This window comes from Plecotus auritus (assembly GCF_963455305.1).
Source record: "Plecotus auritus genome assembly, chromosome: 2".
In the NCBI taxonomy this organism is placed as follows: domain Eukaryota; kingdom Metazoa; phylum Chordata; class Mammalia; order Chiroptera; family Vespertilionidae; genus Plecotus; species Plecotus auritus.
The window spans coordinates 161,230,774-161,248,752 of NC_137771.1; the positions used below are offsets into that span (position 1 = coordinate 161,230,774).

The following is a 17,979-nucleotide window of genomic DNA, read 5'->3' on the forward strand; positions in this document are numbered from 1 at the left end:
GTATATGCAGAATTATTAAGGGTAGAAGGGATTGGAGAGATGGTCAGAAAGATAATGGAGAGAGGGCAAGATGTAGGGCTGGATAAACCATTGAGAAGACTTCGCATTGTTATGCTCAGTATTTTTTATGGAATACTTTTCATAGGGATATATAATTCTGAATTTTAATAATTGTAGAGCATCCAGGAATGAGGTACTTTTAATCACATTTTAAGAATTTATTTTACTTTGAAGAAGTGGTAGTAACTCAAAATACGCCATCTATTAGAGTTGACTACCTATATTGGTTCTTTTGCTTTAGGGTTTGTAATTATGACTTAATTTTTTTCCCTTAGGTAAATTAACACAATGGATTTCTCCAAGCTACCAAAAATACGTGATGAAGATAAAGAAGGCACATTTGGTTATGTGCATGGGGTTTCAGGACCTGGTAAGTAATACATAATAATCTAAATGGTAAAGATTCCTAATTTCAGTTAATGTATTTTCAAGGTGTTTCAGATGGAAATGCAGAAGTTTCTGTTCACCTACATAAATTCTGTCCTCAAAAGATTTTATAACTGCTACTAGAGGCCCAGTGCACGAATTTGTGCACCAATGGGGTCCCTTGGCCTGGCCTGCGGGATCAGGCTGAAACCGGCTCTCCGACATCCCCTGAGGGGTCCTGGATTGCGAGAGGGCACAGGCCAGGCCGAGGGACCACACCAGTGTTAAATCTGAGGTGAAAAAGCTATAGCTTCTAGTATGTGATACCTTGCAAATTATAAGCATTCAATAAATATGTTAATTTGGTTTGAGCTTTAATAATGTTTCCAGAGCATTTCTCAGTCATATCAACCTTAGCTCTTTACATATGTAAATCCTTCTAAATGGCTATTTCAGAATCACATAACTAGCTAGCTGTGGAAAAGAAGCTTCATGACATAACACTGATAATGGAAAGCAGATTTATTTATTTAATATTTTTTTATTGGTTTTAGAGAGGAAGGGAGAGGGAGAGAGAGAGAAACATCAATGATGAGAGAAAATCATTGATTGGCTGCCTCCTGCACGCCCCCTACTGGGGATTGAGCCCGCAACCCAGGCATGTGCCCTTGACCAGAATCAAACCTGGGACTCTTCAGTCTGCAGGCCGATGCTTCATCCACTGAGCCAAACCAGCTAGGGCTGGAGAGCAGTTTTAAAGTTTATGTTCATTTTGCTAAAACCTGGGGTATTGCTGTATTTTAATCTCATTCTAGTATTCATTTTGTTATTCCACACTCCTACTGCAAAACCTGATTCACAGTTTCCAGAAGTAAACCTGTTCATTGATTTATAATCCTTAGTGGAAATCCATTTTCCTTATATCTCAGTCTTTATGCAAATGAAAACTGTCAGTCACTGTGCCTCTTACTTCTCCCCTGGAAGCTTTTATCACTTAGAACTTTCTGTTTGAGCTTTAATTCATTGGCAAACAATGCATTTCACTGTTTCTAATCTCTATTGCCATTCAGAGAAGCAGTTTCCCCTTGATCAAAAGAGTTTTTAGGAAAGGGTACACACAAGAACTTTTAGGGAAAGGACAAAAGAACACCATCAAAAGAGTTTAGGTAAAAATATTTTTCTAAAGCTTATAGTCAATTCCTGAACCTATTTCTAATTCTTCAGTACTTAATAAGATAAAGAAATGGCATAAATCAAATGAAATATGATTTAAAATTTTAGTTATCTCTGATATTTCAATGCATCTTAATTCTTATATAGTAGTTATAGAGGTAAATATTTATGAAATTATTAAATCTACATTGTTCTAATATAAGTTAATAAATTTTGATACTTTAATAGTTTTTATTTGAATATTGCCTAATACATAGTTCTAATCAATTTTATCAGAAGGCTAAGTATTAAAAATAGATTTATTCCTATCCCTGTGGAAATGTGCAACCTTCCCTTCCTGCCAGAAAAGTAATATTTTCTTACTAGACAATATATTTAGTCCAAAATAGTAAGTACAAATTCTGTTACAGTACTTATAAAAAATACGGGTTCTTTTATATATATATGTATGTATGTATATATATATATATATATATATATATATATATATATATATATATATATATATATATATAATATATGTATTAGTGGCCCAGTGCATGAAATTCATGCACTCGGGGCCGGGGGGGTGGTCCCCCAGCCTGGCCTGTGCCTTGTCACAGTGTGGGAGCCCCGCGATCCATTGCCCCAAAGAGGTAGGCCCTGCCCACCCATCTGGGGCTCTTTGATGGAATGCCCCAAAGAGGTAGGACAGAGCCAGGGAGGCCTGCAGACCTCCAGCCTGGGCCACGGTGGAGGCCTGCGGAGGGGCCTCTCCACGCGCCCCCGGGCTGTCGCAGGGGGGTGGGGACACGAGCCTCATGTTCCAGGCCTGTTGCCGGGGGCAGGGATGTGCGCCTCACGTCCCGGGCCCGTTGCCGGGTGTGGGGATGCGAGCCTCACGTCCTGGGGCCGGTTGCCGGGGTCCGGGACACAGCCTGCTGATTGATTGTTACATGACGGCATCCTGACCAATTTGCATATTTTCCTATTATTAGATTATTGATTTCAGAGAGGAAGGAAAAGAGAGAAATAGAAACATCAATGATGAGAGAGAATCATTGATTAGCTGCCTCCTACACGCCCCCTACTTGGAATCAAGCCTGCAACCTGGGCATGTGCCCTGATTGGGAATGGAACCATGACCTCCTGGCTCATAGGTCGATGCTCAACCACTGAGCCAAGCTGGCCAGACAGGGTTCATTTTTTATATATATGTTTCATTGATTTAAGAGAGAGAGTGAGAGAGCTCACGCATCAGAGAGAGTGCAATATCATAGTCTGCTTCTTGCACATTCCCAACCAGGAATTGAACCAGTGACTTTTTTTTGGTGTATAGGACAAAGCTCAATCAACTGAGCCACACCAGCCAAGGTAGAAATAGGGATTCTTAGTCAGGACCTCACCCAGTGGTGGTAACTAATTATAAACAATCCCTATTGTCTATTTTGTAGATGCATATGTGAGTTTTTCTAGATAATGCTATCATCAGTTTATGAAAAAGGTCCATGTCCCAGAAAAGTTTAAGAACCACTGTTGTTAAGTGAAAGTAAAGATAATGTTTCCGATATTATCTTTCTTTTTTTTTCAATTCTCTTTTTTTAAAAATAAATCTTTATTGTTCAGATTATTACAGTTGTTCCTCATTTTTCCCCCCATAGCTCCCCTGGTTCCCACCCCCCCTTTGCCCTTACCCCCTCTACTGTCCTCATCCATAGGTGTACGATTTTTGTCCAGTCTCTTCCCGCACCCCTTACACCCCTTTCCCCCTGAGAATTGTCAGTCCCTCCCTTTCTATGCCCCTGATAATATTATATTCACCAGTTTATTCTGTTCATCAGATTTTTTATTCACTTGAATTTTAGATTCACTTGTTGATAGATATGTATTTGTTGTTCATTACTTTTATCTTTACCTTTTTCTTCTTCTTCCTCTTCTTAAAGAATACCGTTCAGCATTTCTTATAATACTGGTTTGGCGGTGATGAACTCCTTTAGCTTTTCCTTTCTGTGAAGCTCTTTATCTGACCTTCAATTCTGAATGATAGCTTTGCTGGGTAGAGTAATCTTGGTTGCAGGTTCTTGCTATTCATCACTGAATATTTCTTGCCACTCCCGTCTGGCCTGCATAGTTTCTGTTGAGAAATCAGTTGACAATCGTATGGGTGCTCCCTTGTAGATAACTGTTTTTCTCTTGCTGCTTTTAATATTCTCTCTTTGTCTTTTGCTGTTGGCATTTTAATTATGATGTGTCTTGGTGTGGTCCTCTTTGGATTCCTTTTGTTTGGCGTTCTGTGCGCTTCCTGGACTTGTAAGTCTATTTCTTTCACCAGGTGGTGGAAGTTTTCTATCATTATTTCTTCAAATAGGTTTTCAGTATCTTGCTCTCTCTCTTCTTCTGGCACCCCCATAATTCGGATGTTGGTACGCTTGAGGTTGTCCCAGAGGCTCCTTACACTATCTTCATATTTTGGGATTCTTTTTTCTTTTTGCTTTTCCAGTTGGGTGTTTTCTGCTTCTTCGTATTTCAGATCTTTAAGTTGATTCTTGCGATCCTGTAGTCCAGGGGTCCTCAAACTACGGCCCGCAGGCCACATGCGGCCCGCTGAGGACATTTATCCGGCCCGCCGGGTGCTGCTGCCAGTCCTGCTTAGCAGCCAACTCGTCCCCGGCCTGCAGTGCGAATGGGAAATTGTTCATAGCTTTTTTTTAAACTATAGTCCAGCCCTCCAACGGTCTGAGGGACAGTGAACTGTTTAAAAAGTTTGAGGACCCCTGCTCTAGTCTGCTGTTGGATCTCTGTGTATTATTCTTTATTTCAGTCAGTGTATGCTTAATTTCTAGTTGGTCCTTTTTCGTATCCCTGAGGGTCTCACTAAATTTATCAGCAGTTGCTAGAAAATTCTTGAAAAACCATATAACCGTAGTTTTGAACTCTATATCCAGTAGTTTGCTTTCCTCCATTTTTCATTTGTGACCTGTTTCTTTGTCTCCACATTTTGGCTGCTTCCCTGTGATGATAGAGTGGCTTTGTGTTCTAGGTGTCCTATAGGGCCCAGTGGCTCAGCCTCCCCAGTTACCTGAGGTGGACACTCTTGGTGCACCCCTTTGTGGGCTGTGTGCACAGCCTTGTTGTAGTTAAGCCTTGATTGTTGTTGGTATCACTGGGAGTAATTAACCTCCAGGTTAATTGGCTGTAAGGATCAGCTGTGTCTACGATGGGAGAACTTCAGTGCTGGAGATACCCTTATGGGGCAAGACTTGCTTCAGTGGGGCTTTGCTGCTCACTGAGTCTGCCCCGAGTGTGTCCCTTATGGATCTGAGGAGTTGTAACCTGGATAGTCCCACTCTGACCCCTGGGTACACTGGCTCTTGGATCTCCAAGGAGGTGCAAATTTAGCCTCTGCCTGAGGCTACCCAGCCGGAGCTATGGAGAGATCTGCAGATTCCTCTTCTTTGTTTGGGTTTTGGAGGTGCCCAGATGAGGCCCAGCTGTGAAGCAATGCAAGCTGCTGTGGGACCTTGGGTCTTCTTTTGGATGTTCTGGGTCTCACTGACTCAGCTGCAGTTTGTTAGGTAAGTTTAGATTGCAAAGGACCAGGCCGTTCATATGCAAAAGCCTCTGCACATAGCTGGGATGGGGCGTGGTCTCGGAATCAACAGGGTGGAGCAAACAGCTATGGCTGATTCTCAGCCCTGCCATAAGAGGCCTCCCCCTTCCGCCCAGTCTCAGTGTCCCTTAGTAATCGCTGCAAGCACCTCTGAGAGAAAGCCACCCTCGAGTTCCGCCCACTGCTAGACAGTCCAGTTTCTCCCCATATGAGTCTGGGTCCCCAGAGACTCGTCCAGAACTGGAGTTCAGAGCAGTTGGGAGCTTGTGTCTCCCTCCCGATTGGAAAAGACAACTGCGTCCTCAGTTGCCAGCCCTTTCTGTGCACCTCCGTACCTCTGCACTTTACTTCTGCACCTCCTGTGAGTCTCAGTGTGCTTTTCTCTTTCCTTCTAGTTGTAGAATTTCCACTCAGCCAGCCTTCCTGTGGTTCTGAATGATGTCCGTTTTGTCTTTTAGTTTGAAGTGATTGTGCGAGGCAGCAATTTCAGGTGTTAACCTATGCCACCATCTTGGTTTCTCTTGATATTATCTTTCAAAGGAATGGTGACAACACAGCAAACTGATAATTGTGTGGCATTCTACCACGCTACTAGCTAACGTTTCTCTTCCAATTTTACAGTTTTTATTTTTATTTTCCCAAACCCACTCTTTCATGTATTATAGCAACCTGGGTTGATCAAAACCCTTATTTATACTATGAGTTATTATGGATTATTATGAATATCCTATCTAATAAAGAGGTAATATGCAAATTGACCGTCACTCCAACACACAAGATGGCTGTCCCCTGTGGTCAAAGATGGTCGGCAGGGAGGGCAGTTGTGGGTAATCAGGCCAGCAGGGGAGGACAATTGGGCGGGACACAGGCCTGCAGGGGAGAGCAGTAAGGGGGGGACCAGGCCTACAGGGGAGGGCAGTTGGGAGTGACCAGGCCTACAGGGGAGAGCAGTTGGGGGGTACCAGTCTTGAAGGGGAGAGCAGTGGTGGGGGACCAGGCCTGCAGGGGAAAGCAGTTAAGGGTGACCAGGCCTGCTGGGAGAGCAGTTGTGGGGGGACCAGGCCTACAGGGGAGGGCAGTTGGGGGCAACCAGGCTGCAGGGGAGGACAGTTAGGGGTGACCAGGCCAGCAGGAGAGGGCAGTTAGGGTATTGGGCCAGCAGGGGAGCAGTTAGGCATCGATCAGGCTGGCAGGGGAGTGATTAGGGGGTGATCTAGGTGGCAGGTAGAAGCGGTTAGGGGCAATCAGGCAGGCGAGCAGTTGGGAGCCAGCAGTCCTGGATTGTGAGAGGGATGTCCCAGATTGGGGAGGGTGCAGGCTAGGCTGAGGTACACTTCCCCTGTGCACAAATTTCGTGCATAGGGCCTCTAGTATTCTATAAATGTATAATCTTTAGCCTAACAAATTTATTTTGTGTCCCTATATATCATATGCTAAAAATGCATCTTTCTGTGAAACTGTATGTTCCATAGTGGGTGTTTTATTTTCCTTATGAATATATGAGAGAGCTGTTTTATTGGATTTACTGGATATTTTAATTATCTATAACTATTCACAGAGTCTTAAGTCATCAAAATATGCATTTTTTTTTTCTTTTCAGTGGTTACAGCCTGTGAAATGTCAGGTGCAGCCATGTATGAGCTGGTGAGAGTGGGCCACAGCGAGTTGGTTGGAGAGATTATCCGATTGGAAGGTGACATGGCCACTATCCAGGTGTATGAAGAAACTTGTATCCTTTTTGGTTCAGTTACTTTTTTAAAAATTTTTTTTTTATTGATTTCAGAGAGGAAGAGAGAGGGAGAGGGAGATAGAGATAGAAACATCAATGATGAGAGAGAATCATTGATTGGCTGCCTCCTGCACGTCCCACACTGGGGATCAAGCCTGCAACCCGTGCATGTGCCCTGACCTCCTGGTTCATGGGTCAATCCTCAATAACTGAGCCATGCTGGTTGGGCCTTTGGTTGAATTTTTTGCCACTTTCTACAAGTCAAATTTTAAGGATTTATGGCAAAAGTAGAAGCAGAACAACCAGTGGTATCAGAAGCATGAAATATTGGTATTAGAAATCTGATTTATACAGGAGTGTATTGAAGAAAGGTACTAGGAATTAGTGCTCTTCTTAATAAATGAGTATTATCTTCTGAATTACTCTTAATATTTCAGTAGTTCACAAACTTTAGGGGGAATCAATTAAAGGGAGACAAATTGTAGAAGAAACCATAAACAGAATGGCATCATCAATTTGTATGGTTAAAAGTCTCCAATCATTTCTGTTTATAATAGTAAACCAGTCACCATTCTATCTTTATTCCTAATAAATAATGCTGGGTGATGTGTTACATGATAGCTTTAGTACTGGGGAATATTTACTATTTGGCTAGTTTGGCTACCATAATTTTGGCTTTTAAACATAGAATTTATTTTCAATTTTCTATAAAAAATAAAGAGATAAAGGGTTAAGCCTTGTGAAGAGAAAGCAGTTTTTTTTATTTTTTCGGGGGCGGGGATGAGGGTCTTCATTTGTGTATTTTACTTAGATTGGTTCTCAGGATCAGCATTAATTCTTTAGCTATTTAAGATTTATTTGGAACAACTTTTTTTTGTCATACTAAAATACATGCTTGCCAGTAACTTCTCTGTGTGTGTGAGTACTGTGCTAATTTAAAAAAAAAGTCATCTGAAATAAAATGAGAAATCTTTGTGGCTATGTAATCATGACTAATCAAAGAATTTTTTCCGTTGTTACTGTTATCTTTTATTTATTGTTTTACATGGTTTGCAGTTTTAAAATAAACAAATGAACATGTATATGGTGACAGTTCTCCCCACTTTTGTCATCTTTTATCTGGCCAGTTTTCAGAACACACACACATGCATGCAGCCATTTTAATTAGTTCTTTTTATTATTATATATCCTTCTAGTTTGTTAATTGCATTTATGAACCAATATCAATATGTACTTTTCTCCCCTTAAAAATAAATGTATTGTGTAAGATAGATAGATATGTGATAAATATAGTAAAATGTTAATGGTAGAATCTAGCATGTAGAAATAGCAGATGGAGTTCACTGTAAAATTCAGCTTTGCAATAGGTTTAAAAATGTTCATAACTAATTATTAGAAATGAAAAGATACCTTGGAGATCTTTCTAGAGCAATTCATATAAGCTCCTATTCCTTTTTTACAGCTACATAGAATTCATCATATGAATATACTATAATTCATATGGTATATTAATATCTTAATGATAGAAATTTTAGTTGTTTCTAGTCATTTATAATGTAACTATAGTATGAATTCACAGAAGTTAGATTTTTGGGTCAAAATTTATGCATTTTAGTTCTGATATTGCTAAATTGGTGTCAATAAAAGTTGTACTGCTTTTACGCCTATGAACAAGTAAACGAGAGCAAGCAGGACTCAATGTGCTTATTTGCAGGCTTTATTCTTTTCCTTTTTAAAACAACTTAATTCTTAAGATTTTAATTTTTTGTTAGGAACTAATATCCTTTTTAGGGGACTGATGTTCTTAAGTTGTATAGTTGAAACAGTGTATTAAAGAGAATCTTTTGTTTCTATTTTTAGTTCTATGGTATCTCAAACTGCACCAAGACACTCTGGGCAACTTCAACTCCCAGGATATTTAAAATTTTTGAGGTTAACACAAGAATATTAGACATCTTGTCAGACACCATGTGACCTAGTAGCTTGAGATAATAAATAGTTTCGTTACTTGGCTGCACTATATTCTTGTCGATGATGTCATATATTCACGAAGCTGCATTTTTGGTGATTGCTAAACTAAAAAGCAAGTACTCGGTGCAGCTGAATATGGATCAGGTATTCAGTCTGATTCCAAGGTTTGAAAATTGTAAAATGCCTAACAGTCACATATATCCCATTTGTAAGAATTGAGTTTATTTAAGAATGAAATTAAAATATATTTTTTCTATTTATGTATATTTTAAAGTGCTACTTGGTTGTTTGAACATATATATATATATATATATATATATATATATATATATATATATATATTAAGTTGTTTGGAGATGACTATTTAATAAATGGAATTATTAGATAGGAGTTTTGTCATAAGTCACTGTGAAAATGTTACTAAAACACTAAGAATGTTGTAAACTGAGAAAGTTTGACAATCTCTGTTTTAGCTCCTTAAGTATCATTTCCCACTAAACTGGTATTTCCTTTTTATAGTATTCTAAACTTTCTTAGTGAGTTTTCCTCAACTACTGTTTCTAGCTGGTGTGTCTGTTGGAGATCCTGTACTCCGCACTGGTAAACCCCTCTCTGTAGAACTTGGTCCTGGCATTATGGGAGCCATATTTGATGGTATTCAAAGACCTTTGTCGGACATCAGCAATCAGACCCAAAGTATCTACATTCCTCGAGGAGTAAATGTGTCTGCTCTTAGCAGAGATATCAAATGGGATTTTACACCTTGCAAAAACCTACGGGTATGTCTTTGTAATCAAGATTTCTAAAGTTGGTGAAAGAATGTGAAATGGATATTTAGTGAATTATTTTGTACTCTTAATTCAAATAAAAATAGACCACAGGAGCATAGTATAAATTTTTCTTTAAATCCACTAGGATTATAGAACTAATACGTTTTATTGATAAGTGAGGCAAATGATTTAAAGAATATCAAGGGTCAGTCTACTTGATGTTTATTTGAACATTAAACAACAAATGCATTTGTTCTCTAGGTTGGTAGTCACATCACTGGTGGAGATATTTATGGAATTGTCAATGAAAATTCGCTCATCAAACACAAAATCATGTTACCCCCACGAAGCAGAGGAACTGTAACTTACATTGCTCCACCTGGAAATTATGATACCTCTGTAAGTATCACATCAACTTTATCTCACAAGGTGGCCCTACTTATATATGCTAGTTGCCCAGTTTTAGTGCCCTAAATAGTTATAGAGTTGTTATTTAATGTGTAGGTTTTAAGTAATTCCCATCATTATTTTTTTATTCAACTTTTTTCTTTTAACTTGGGCTTGGGAATACAAAAACAAGTTTTTTAAAAAAATTTTTTGTTAAAGTCTAATTGCCATACAATATATTAGGTTCAGGTGAACAACATAGTCATTTGACATTTATGTACCCTACAGTGTGATCACCATAATAAGCCTAGTAACTATCTGTCATCAAGCAAAGTTACTATATTTTTGACATATTCCCTGTGCTATATGTTATATCCAGGTACTTATTAGGTAAGGGGAATAAGAGAACATAGTGTTTCTTCTTTTTTTTTTCTTAATATTTTTATTGATTTTAGAGAGGAAGGGAGAGGGAGAGAGAGATAGAAACATCAGTGATGAGAGAGAATCATTGATTGGCTGCCTCCTGTCCCCCACCCCCCAGGGGATCAAGACCACAGCCCAGGCATGTGCACTGACCAGGATCCGAACCATCACTTCCTGGTTACATAGTTGACATTCAACCATTGAGCCATGCTGGCCAGGCCATAGTGTTTCTTTTTTGAGAGAGAACTCTCTATAATAATAAAAGTGTAACATGCAAATTGACTGAATGATTGAACAGCAGAACGACCGTCTGGACGACTTTCTGGACCACCACGCTATGACACGCACTGGCGCCAGGCCAGCCAAGGCGGGTGCGATGTGATTGGTCGGGGGGGCCCACTATCGCCCCATGATTGCCCCGCAGAGGGAGGCCCAGGCTACCGAGCTGGTGGCACTGTGGTGGTTGGGCGGGGCCTCCCTCTGTGAAGCGATTGATCACGGAGCCCCGGACAGGTGGGCAGGGCCTCCCTCTGCTGAGCGATCAATTTCGGAGCCCCAGAGAGGGAGACCCAGGCCACCGGCCAGCGACGCTGTGGTGGGTGTGCGGGGCTGGCCAGCGATCGCCCTGCAAAGGGAGGCCCAGGCCAGCCAAGTGATCGCACCCCACACCTGTCACCCACAGAGGGATGTGACCAGTGGTGGGGGAGGGGAGGCAGTGCTGCACAGATGTGGCAAGCAGTGGCGGGGGTGGGGTTAGCTGCCAGCAGCCACAGGAAGGCAAGTCCCAATAGGCCCTGATCACTGGCCAGGCCTAGGGACCCTACCTGAGGGGTCCCGGATTGTGAGAGGGCACAGGCCTGGCTGAGAGACACATCCCCCTGTGCATTAATTTCGTGCACTGGGCCTCTAGTCCTATCTAATAAAAGAGAAACATGCAAATTGACCGTACTTCTGCTACGCCCACAAGCCACACCCACCAGCCAGTCAGGAGCGAGTATGCAAATTAACCCAACAAATATGGCAGAGGCCACAGAGCTGGAGAGAGCAGGAGGCTTGGGTTGTCCCCGGCGATGGAGGAAGCCAAGCTTTCTGCCCGCCCTGGCCTGCCCTGGCCTCCGCTCAAGGCTACAAAGTTTCAATTATAGAAGATAAATAAATTCCAGATACCAGGGCCTCCGCTTGGGTCACCGGGGCCGTGGCCGTCCTGAAAACCACCACAGGTCCCTCGCCCAGGCCGCCCTAACCACCAAGGGAACCCCCACCCTGATCCGGGACACCCTTCAGGGCAAACCAGCCAGCCCCCACCCATACACCAGGCCTCTATCCTATCTAATAAAAGAGTAATAAGCAAATTGACCATCACTCCAACGCACAAGATGGCTGCCCCCATGTGGTCAAAGATGGATGCCCCCATGTGGACACAAGATGGCCACCACAAGATGGCCAGCAGGGGAGGGCAGTTGGGAGGGACCAGGCCTGCAGGGGAGAGCAGTTGGGGGGGACCCAGGCCTGCAGTGGAGAGCAGTTAGGGGTGACCAGGCCAGCAGGAGAGGGCAATTAGGGGCGATCAGGCTGGCAGGGGAACAGTTAGGCATCAATCAGGCTGGCAGGGGAGTGGTTAGAGGGTGATCAGGCTGGCAGACAGAATTGGTTAGGGGCAATCAGGAAGGCAGGCAGGCGAGCAGTTGGGAGCCAACAGTCTTGGATTGTGAGAGGGATGTCCGACTGCCCGTTTAAATGGGCAGTTGGACATCCCTCGAGGGGTCGCAGATTGGAGAGGGTGCAGGCTGGGCTGAGGGACAACCCTCCCCGTCCCGTGCACGAATTTCGTGCACCGTGCCTCTAGTCTATACTAATAAAAGGGTAATATGCTAATTAGACTAGACATGTTCTGGACATCCTTCCAGATATCCTTCCAGACAAAGCCACAGTGGTGGGGCTGAGGCAGAGGTAGTTAGGGGCGATAAGGCCCGCAGGGGAAAGCAGTAGGAGGCGACCAGGCCGGCAGGGTAGGGCAGTTGGGGGTGAGATCAGGCCAGCAGGGGAGGGTAGTTAGGAGCAATCAGGCAGGCAGAGGCAATTAGGGGCGATCAGGCCAGCAGGGGATAGCAGTTAGGGGCAAAATCAGGCCAGCAGGGGAGGGCAGTTGGGGGCGAGATCAGGTTGGCAGGGGAGAACTATTGGGGGTGAGATCAGGCCAACAGGGCAGGGCAGTTGGGGGCGACCAGGCAGGCAGGGGAGGGCAGTTGGGGGCGAGATTAGGCTGGCAGGGGAGGGTAGTTAGGAGTGGTCAGGCAGGCAGGGGCAGTTAGGGGCGATCAGGCAAGCAGGCAGAGAGGTTAGGGGCGATCAGGCAAGCAGGCAGAGAGGTTAGGGGTGATCAGGAAGGCAGGCAGAGGGGTTAGGGGCAATCAGGCAGGCAGGCAGGTGAGTGGTTAGGAGCCAGTGGTCCCAGATTGTAAGCGGGATGTCCGACTGCCAGTTTAGGCCCAATCCTACAGGGATCTGTCCTAAACTGGTAGTCAGACATCCCCAAGGGGTCCCTGATTGGAGAGGGTGCAGGCTGGGCTGAGGGACCTCCCCCCACCATGCACGAATTTCGTGCACCGGGCCACTAGTCTATATATATAAAAGCCTAAGCAACCAAATGACCAGTTGTTATGATGTGCACTGACCACCAGGGGGCAGATGCTCAACAAGGGAGCTGTCTCCTGGTAGTCAATGCGCTCCCACAGCAGGAACGCTGTTCAACTGACCGATGGGCACCAGACACAGGGTTCACAGCTGGCAAGCATCACTATGCTTCCCAATAGAGACTGACTGGGTGGGAGCCTGTGGCAGGCACAGCGGGGCCAGGATGAGCGGGAGTGGCAGGCAGGAGCGGTAGGCGGAATTGGGCTGCCGGTTTGGGCCCAATCCCCGCAGGCCACGCGGAAGGATCCCACCAGTTTATGAAACTGTGCACCGGGCCTCTAGTCTAGTATAACATTTTCCTACCTTGTGAATTTATGCTACATTATTTAAAGTCCTGATTCTTTAGACCTATAAGAGACTTTGATTTTAATTGTCAATCTGTAGTCACATAATTAGTTGCATAATGGATTATATAAATTCTTGGGTGAGTCATTTAAAACTTAGTCCTTTAATGTTATTGTTAGTCATATCATATCAAATCCCTAATAGTCTTTGTGGGTATGAAGATAACTATTGTGAAGACAAGTGTAGCATATCAGTTTTTCCTAATGTGAAAAAAGATAATTTTCTAGTTATTTCACAGGAATAAGTCTGTGCTATACAGTATGTAGAGAACAAGAGTTAAGATTGGAGTTCTGGGCAATCAGCTAGCCTTAACTCACTAGCTTAGAGACTCATTCACTTTTACGTGGAAAACCACCCTAAAGTGGTTCATGTATCAACAGAATTACAGATTTTATAGGCCTTTGGACTTTGGAATTGTTTGTGAATAGTTGAAATCATGTCAATGTTCATAAATCTTAGAGTATTACTAATTATTTTTTGGCTTTTGCAAATATTTTTAAATATTTAACCTTATTAAATATTTTAGGGTTATTTAATAGATGTGTTTTTCATTAAAGCAGTTATAGGAGCATTATAATAAAGTAAATAAAACAACAAATGGAAAGTAATTTATGAAAACATTCATTTTTCCTCTCCCTCAGTCCCAGGAGTATCTCCTGTATCCTTCCAGACTTCTCCCTATGTATATCCTCATAACTTAGTTATCTGTTTCTCTATTACTTGAGATATCTCTTTCTCAAAAACTCCTAAGCTGTTTTTAATCATAAAAACAGTAATAAGTGCTGAACAATAATAGAAATGAATATAAAGATTTACAATAAAAAGTATAAATCTACCTCCCCACTTCCCTACAAAACACCTCCCTACCACCGAGAAGAATCTGAGGTTACTTTGATTTAGAGGAATAGATGTTTATAAATTTGACTGTGCTTCAAATCCTGATGTATTTTTATAGGATGTTGTCTTGGAGCTCGAATTTGAAGGTATAAAGGATAAGTTCAGCATGGTTCAGGTATGGCCTGTACGTCAAGTTCGGCCTGTCACTGAGAAGTTGCCTGCCAATCATCCTTTGTTGACTGGCCAGAGAATCCTTGATGCCCTCTTTCCGTAAGTTTGAGTTGAGTCCCAGTTTTCCCTGAGTGATTATCACTATAGTAAGCCTAATAACTAACTGCCATTATGCAAAGTTACTATAGTATTGACATATTCCCTGTGCTGTATGTTATATCCAGGTGCTTATTAGGTAAAGGTAATAAGAGCATATAGTGTGTCTTTTGTGAGAAGAAAAAATTTTTTATAGATAAATATTTTATGTGCTAATCCTATAATACGTTTTATCTAGAGAAATTCTTTACTTTCCCCTTTCTACCTTCCACTGTTCTCATTTTCACAGCCACACCTCTGGAAAGAATGAATAGTTCTTTCCACCTTTCCCTCTATTTCACCGTACTACTCTGCCCTCGGTTCCACCACTCAACTAAAACTACTCTCGCTAACATAGTTAGTCACTCCCATACTTAATTCAATAAGTCCGTTTTATTTCATTCTACTCCTTCCTCTTTGAAACACCTTCTTTCTTTGTTCTTCCTGTTAGCTTTTGTCCACAAGTTCTAATTCTTCATTGAAGGTTTATTCTCCTTAATTTTGTTATTTCTTAGTGTTTTTCCTCTTTTAGGGCCTTTTTTCTCATCATTAGATATCTTACCCTCTGAGGATAACTTCATCCACTCTCATCACTTAAATATTCATATATATATATATATATATATATATATATATATACACACACATATATATATATATATTCCAATATCTGTTTCTTCATCCCAAATTTCTTCTGCATTCCAGACTCATATATAAAACACTTCTGATTATACCTCTCCTTTTCAATGTCCTACAGGTGCCTCAAAGTCAGTATGTTCAAAACTAAAGTAATTATCTTAATCACCACTTCCTTCCTTACAACTTGCTCATTTTTCTTTATTGCCCCTCTCAGCAAATGTCATTATCATTCATCCATCCCTGCAGTGAATGCTAATCTAAAATCTGTTACTTCTCTCAAGGATCATTTTTACCCTTCCACATCTCATTATTGAACAAGTGCTTTTATTCTTTTCCCTAAATATTTCTTGTCTGTATCTTTCATCCCTGCTTCATGACCCTAATTAAGGCTCTAACCCTAATTCCTGCAATAATCACATTTAATCAGACTTGCTATCTCCAGTCTTGCCTTCTAAGTGGTTGTCCTTATTACATAGTGATCCATTTAAAACACATTTGTTCCTCACTGTTTTCTTGAAAACCTTCAGTGCTCTTCATTGCTTTTAAAACAAATACAAATGCACACTCCTTAACTCTTTACAAAACTACCCATGATCTGGGCATTGCTTACCTTTCAATATTGTTTCAGGCACTTAATTGCCTAGCTACTTCCTTATATACCATCTTCTAGGCATACTGAGGACTGTTAATTTCTCAAGCAGTGCTCCCTCTTGGGTCTTGGCCATGCTGTTCCTTCTGCTGAAAATGTTACTTCCCTTTACCTGACTAATTTCTCTTTCCTGTCTGGTCTTATCTTCTTTCAGGGAGACTTTCCTAACCCCACTCCAATCCAGTGTTAGACTGTGCACCAGTTCCTGTGTATTCCCACAACACCTTGGTTGTTTTCTATGATAGCACTTTTCACATTGGGTTGCATTGCTGAACTTCCAAACTGGGGCACACCCAGCCCTGCCTCCCCTCCCTAGGTTAATAGTGATTTGAAAGAGGTAGGTAAAGCCATAAGATGAATGGGCATGCCTTCTGAATTTATCAGTCACTGAAAGATTTGGAGGAGAAAAGATTTTAATGCATGTTAGTTTTATATTGAAAAAAAGTCAATTATTGTTAAGGATGCAGTGTTTTAGTGAATTTTTATGATAAAACACAATATTATAAAGAAATTTCCCTTATTATCACATCTCATTTCTCCAGCCCAGACCTTCCCAACACACACACACACACACACACACACACACACACACACACACACACACACACCCTCACAACATTCACTTTCCTCTGCCCTTAAGATTATTTCACTCTCCACTGCCACATTTTAGGGAAAGTGTGGAAGTGGCTGCTAAGTAGTACTGCAATCACCAACTGACTGCAGTTTATCCCCCTGGCATGTAAGCACTCTGATTACAGAAACATGGCCATCTTTTTTTTTTTAATCCTCATTTGAGGATATGTTTTTTATTGATTTTTAGAGGGAAGGGAGGAGAGAGAAAAATGGGAGGGAGAAGGAGAGGGAAAAAAAGAGAAACATCAGTGTGAGAGAGAAACATCGGTTTCTTCCCATATGTGCCCTGACTGTGGATGGAACTTGCAACCTTGGTATGTGCCCTGACCAGAACTCAAACCCACAACTTCTGGAAATCGAATCCAATTGATCTACCCAGCCAAGGCAAACATGGCTATCTTATTTTCTGTTGTCTTTCTAGCATCTCTGCGCACATTTTTTAATGCCCTGGAAGTACTTTGTAAATAGTTATTGGATGGATAAAAGGGGTTGACTGAATACCTTATCAAAAGTTTTTGTTCATTCCCACAGCAAGTTGTGAATTTAAGGTCTTACTTTTTACTTCAGGAGACAACTTTCAATAGTCTTTTATATTTTTATTGTAGCTCTAATTCATAGGTTGTCCTTTCATGAACTAATTTCAATAAGCATTCAGAATATCATTAATACTATTTTTTTTGTGTGTGTGTATCCCTTTTCCTAAGGTACCATCAAGTTGATAGAGATGATCAGTGATTAACAAACAATACTATTATAGGTACTAACTAGGGGAACAGTTATACCTATAATTGCTTTTTGTGAGTGTATACATAGATACACATGAAAATATTTCAAAGTTCTTTAACTTACGCCTATTTTATTTTCTGGCATTTATTAGCAAGTGAAGTAATTTACACTTTGTTTTCTTTGTTTAGATGTGTGCAGGGAGGAACTACTGCAATCCCGGGGGCTTTTGGCTGTGGAAAGACAGTGATTTCGCAGTCTCTGTCCAAGTATTCCAACAGTGACGTAATAATCTATGTAGGATGTGGTGAAAGAGGAAATGAGATGTCTGAAGTCCTCCGTGACTTCCCAGAGGTCTGTATCTATAGAGTTTCAAAGAATATTTTAGAGAAAATACTACTAATCAACTTTCACTAGCAATTAATAAAGCTTTTGTTTTATCTGGAGCATTACTCTTGTTTATTAAGGATCTTTTAAGGAATTTTCTAATTATACTCGTGATTCAATTTATATATTTAAGGAAAGGAATTTGTTTCAGTCAGACAGACACTTGCAAGTTTCTTTTTGTAGTCTGGTGGTTTTCAGTTATTGGGAGAATATAAAATAGATAATAGACTTTATATGATTTTCTAGGTTACTGTAGTAATAATATTCCTTTTTCTATAAAATAATGGATTTCACTTAG

At 41.4% G+C, this 17,979-nt stretch overlaps 1 protein-coding gene across 4 annotated transcripts in view; it reads left to right on the forward strand.

Annotated features, from left to right (window-relative positions):
- The window catches only part of ATP6V1A (ATPase H+ transporting V1 subunit A), a 62,558-nt gene that overhangs the window by 21,231 nt on the left and 23,348 nt on the right, over window positions 1-17,979 (forward strand). For all 4 annotated transcript variants that reach the window (XM_080655415.1, XM_080655414.1, XM_080655416.1 and 1 more), the window contains exons 2-7: window positions 336-430; window positions 6,789-6,917; window positions 9,453-9,667; window positions 9,920-10,057; window positions 14,463-14,614; window positions 17,486-17,648. In XM_080655415.1, the coding sequence (XP_080511541.1) occupies window positions 349-430; window positions 6,789-6,917; window positions 9,453-9,667; window positions 9,920-10,057; window positions 14,463-14,614; window positions 17,486-17,648 (879 nt within the window). In that variant the 5' untranslated portion in view covers window positions 336-348. The remainder of the gene's footprint in view (window positions 1-335; window positions 431-6,788; window positions 6,918-9,452; window positions 9,668-9,919; window positions 10,058-14,462; window positions 14,615-17,485; window positions 17,649-17,979) is intronic.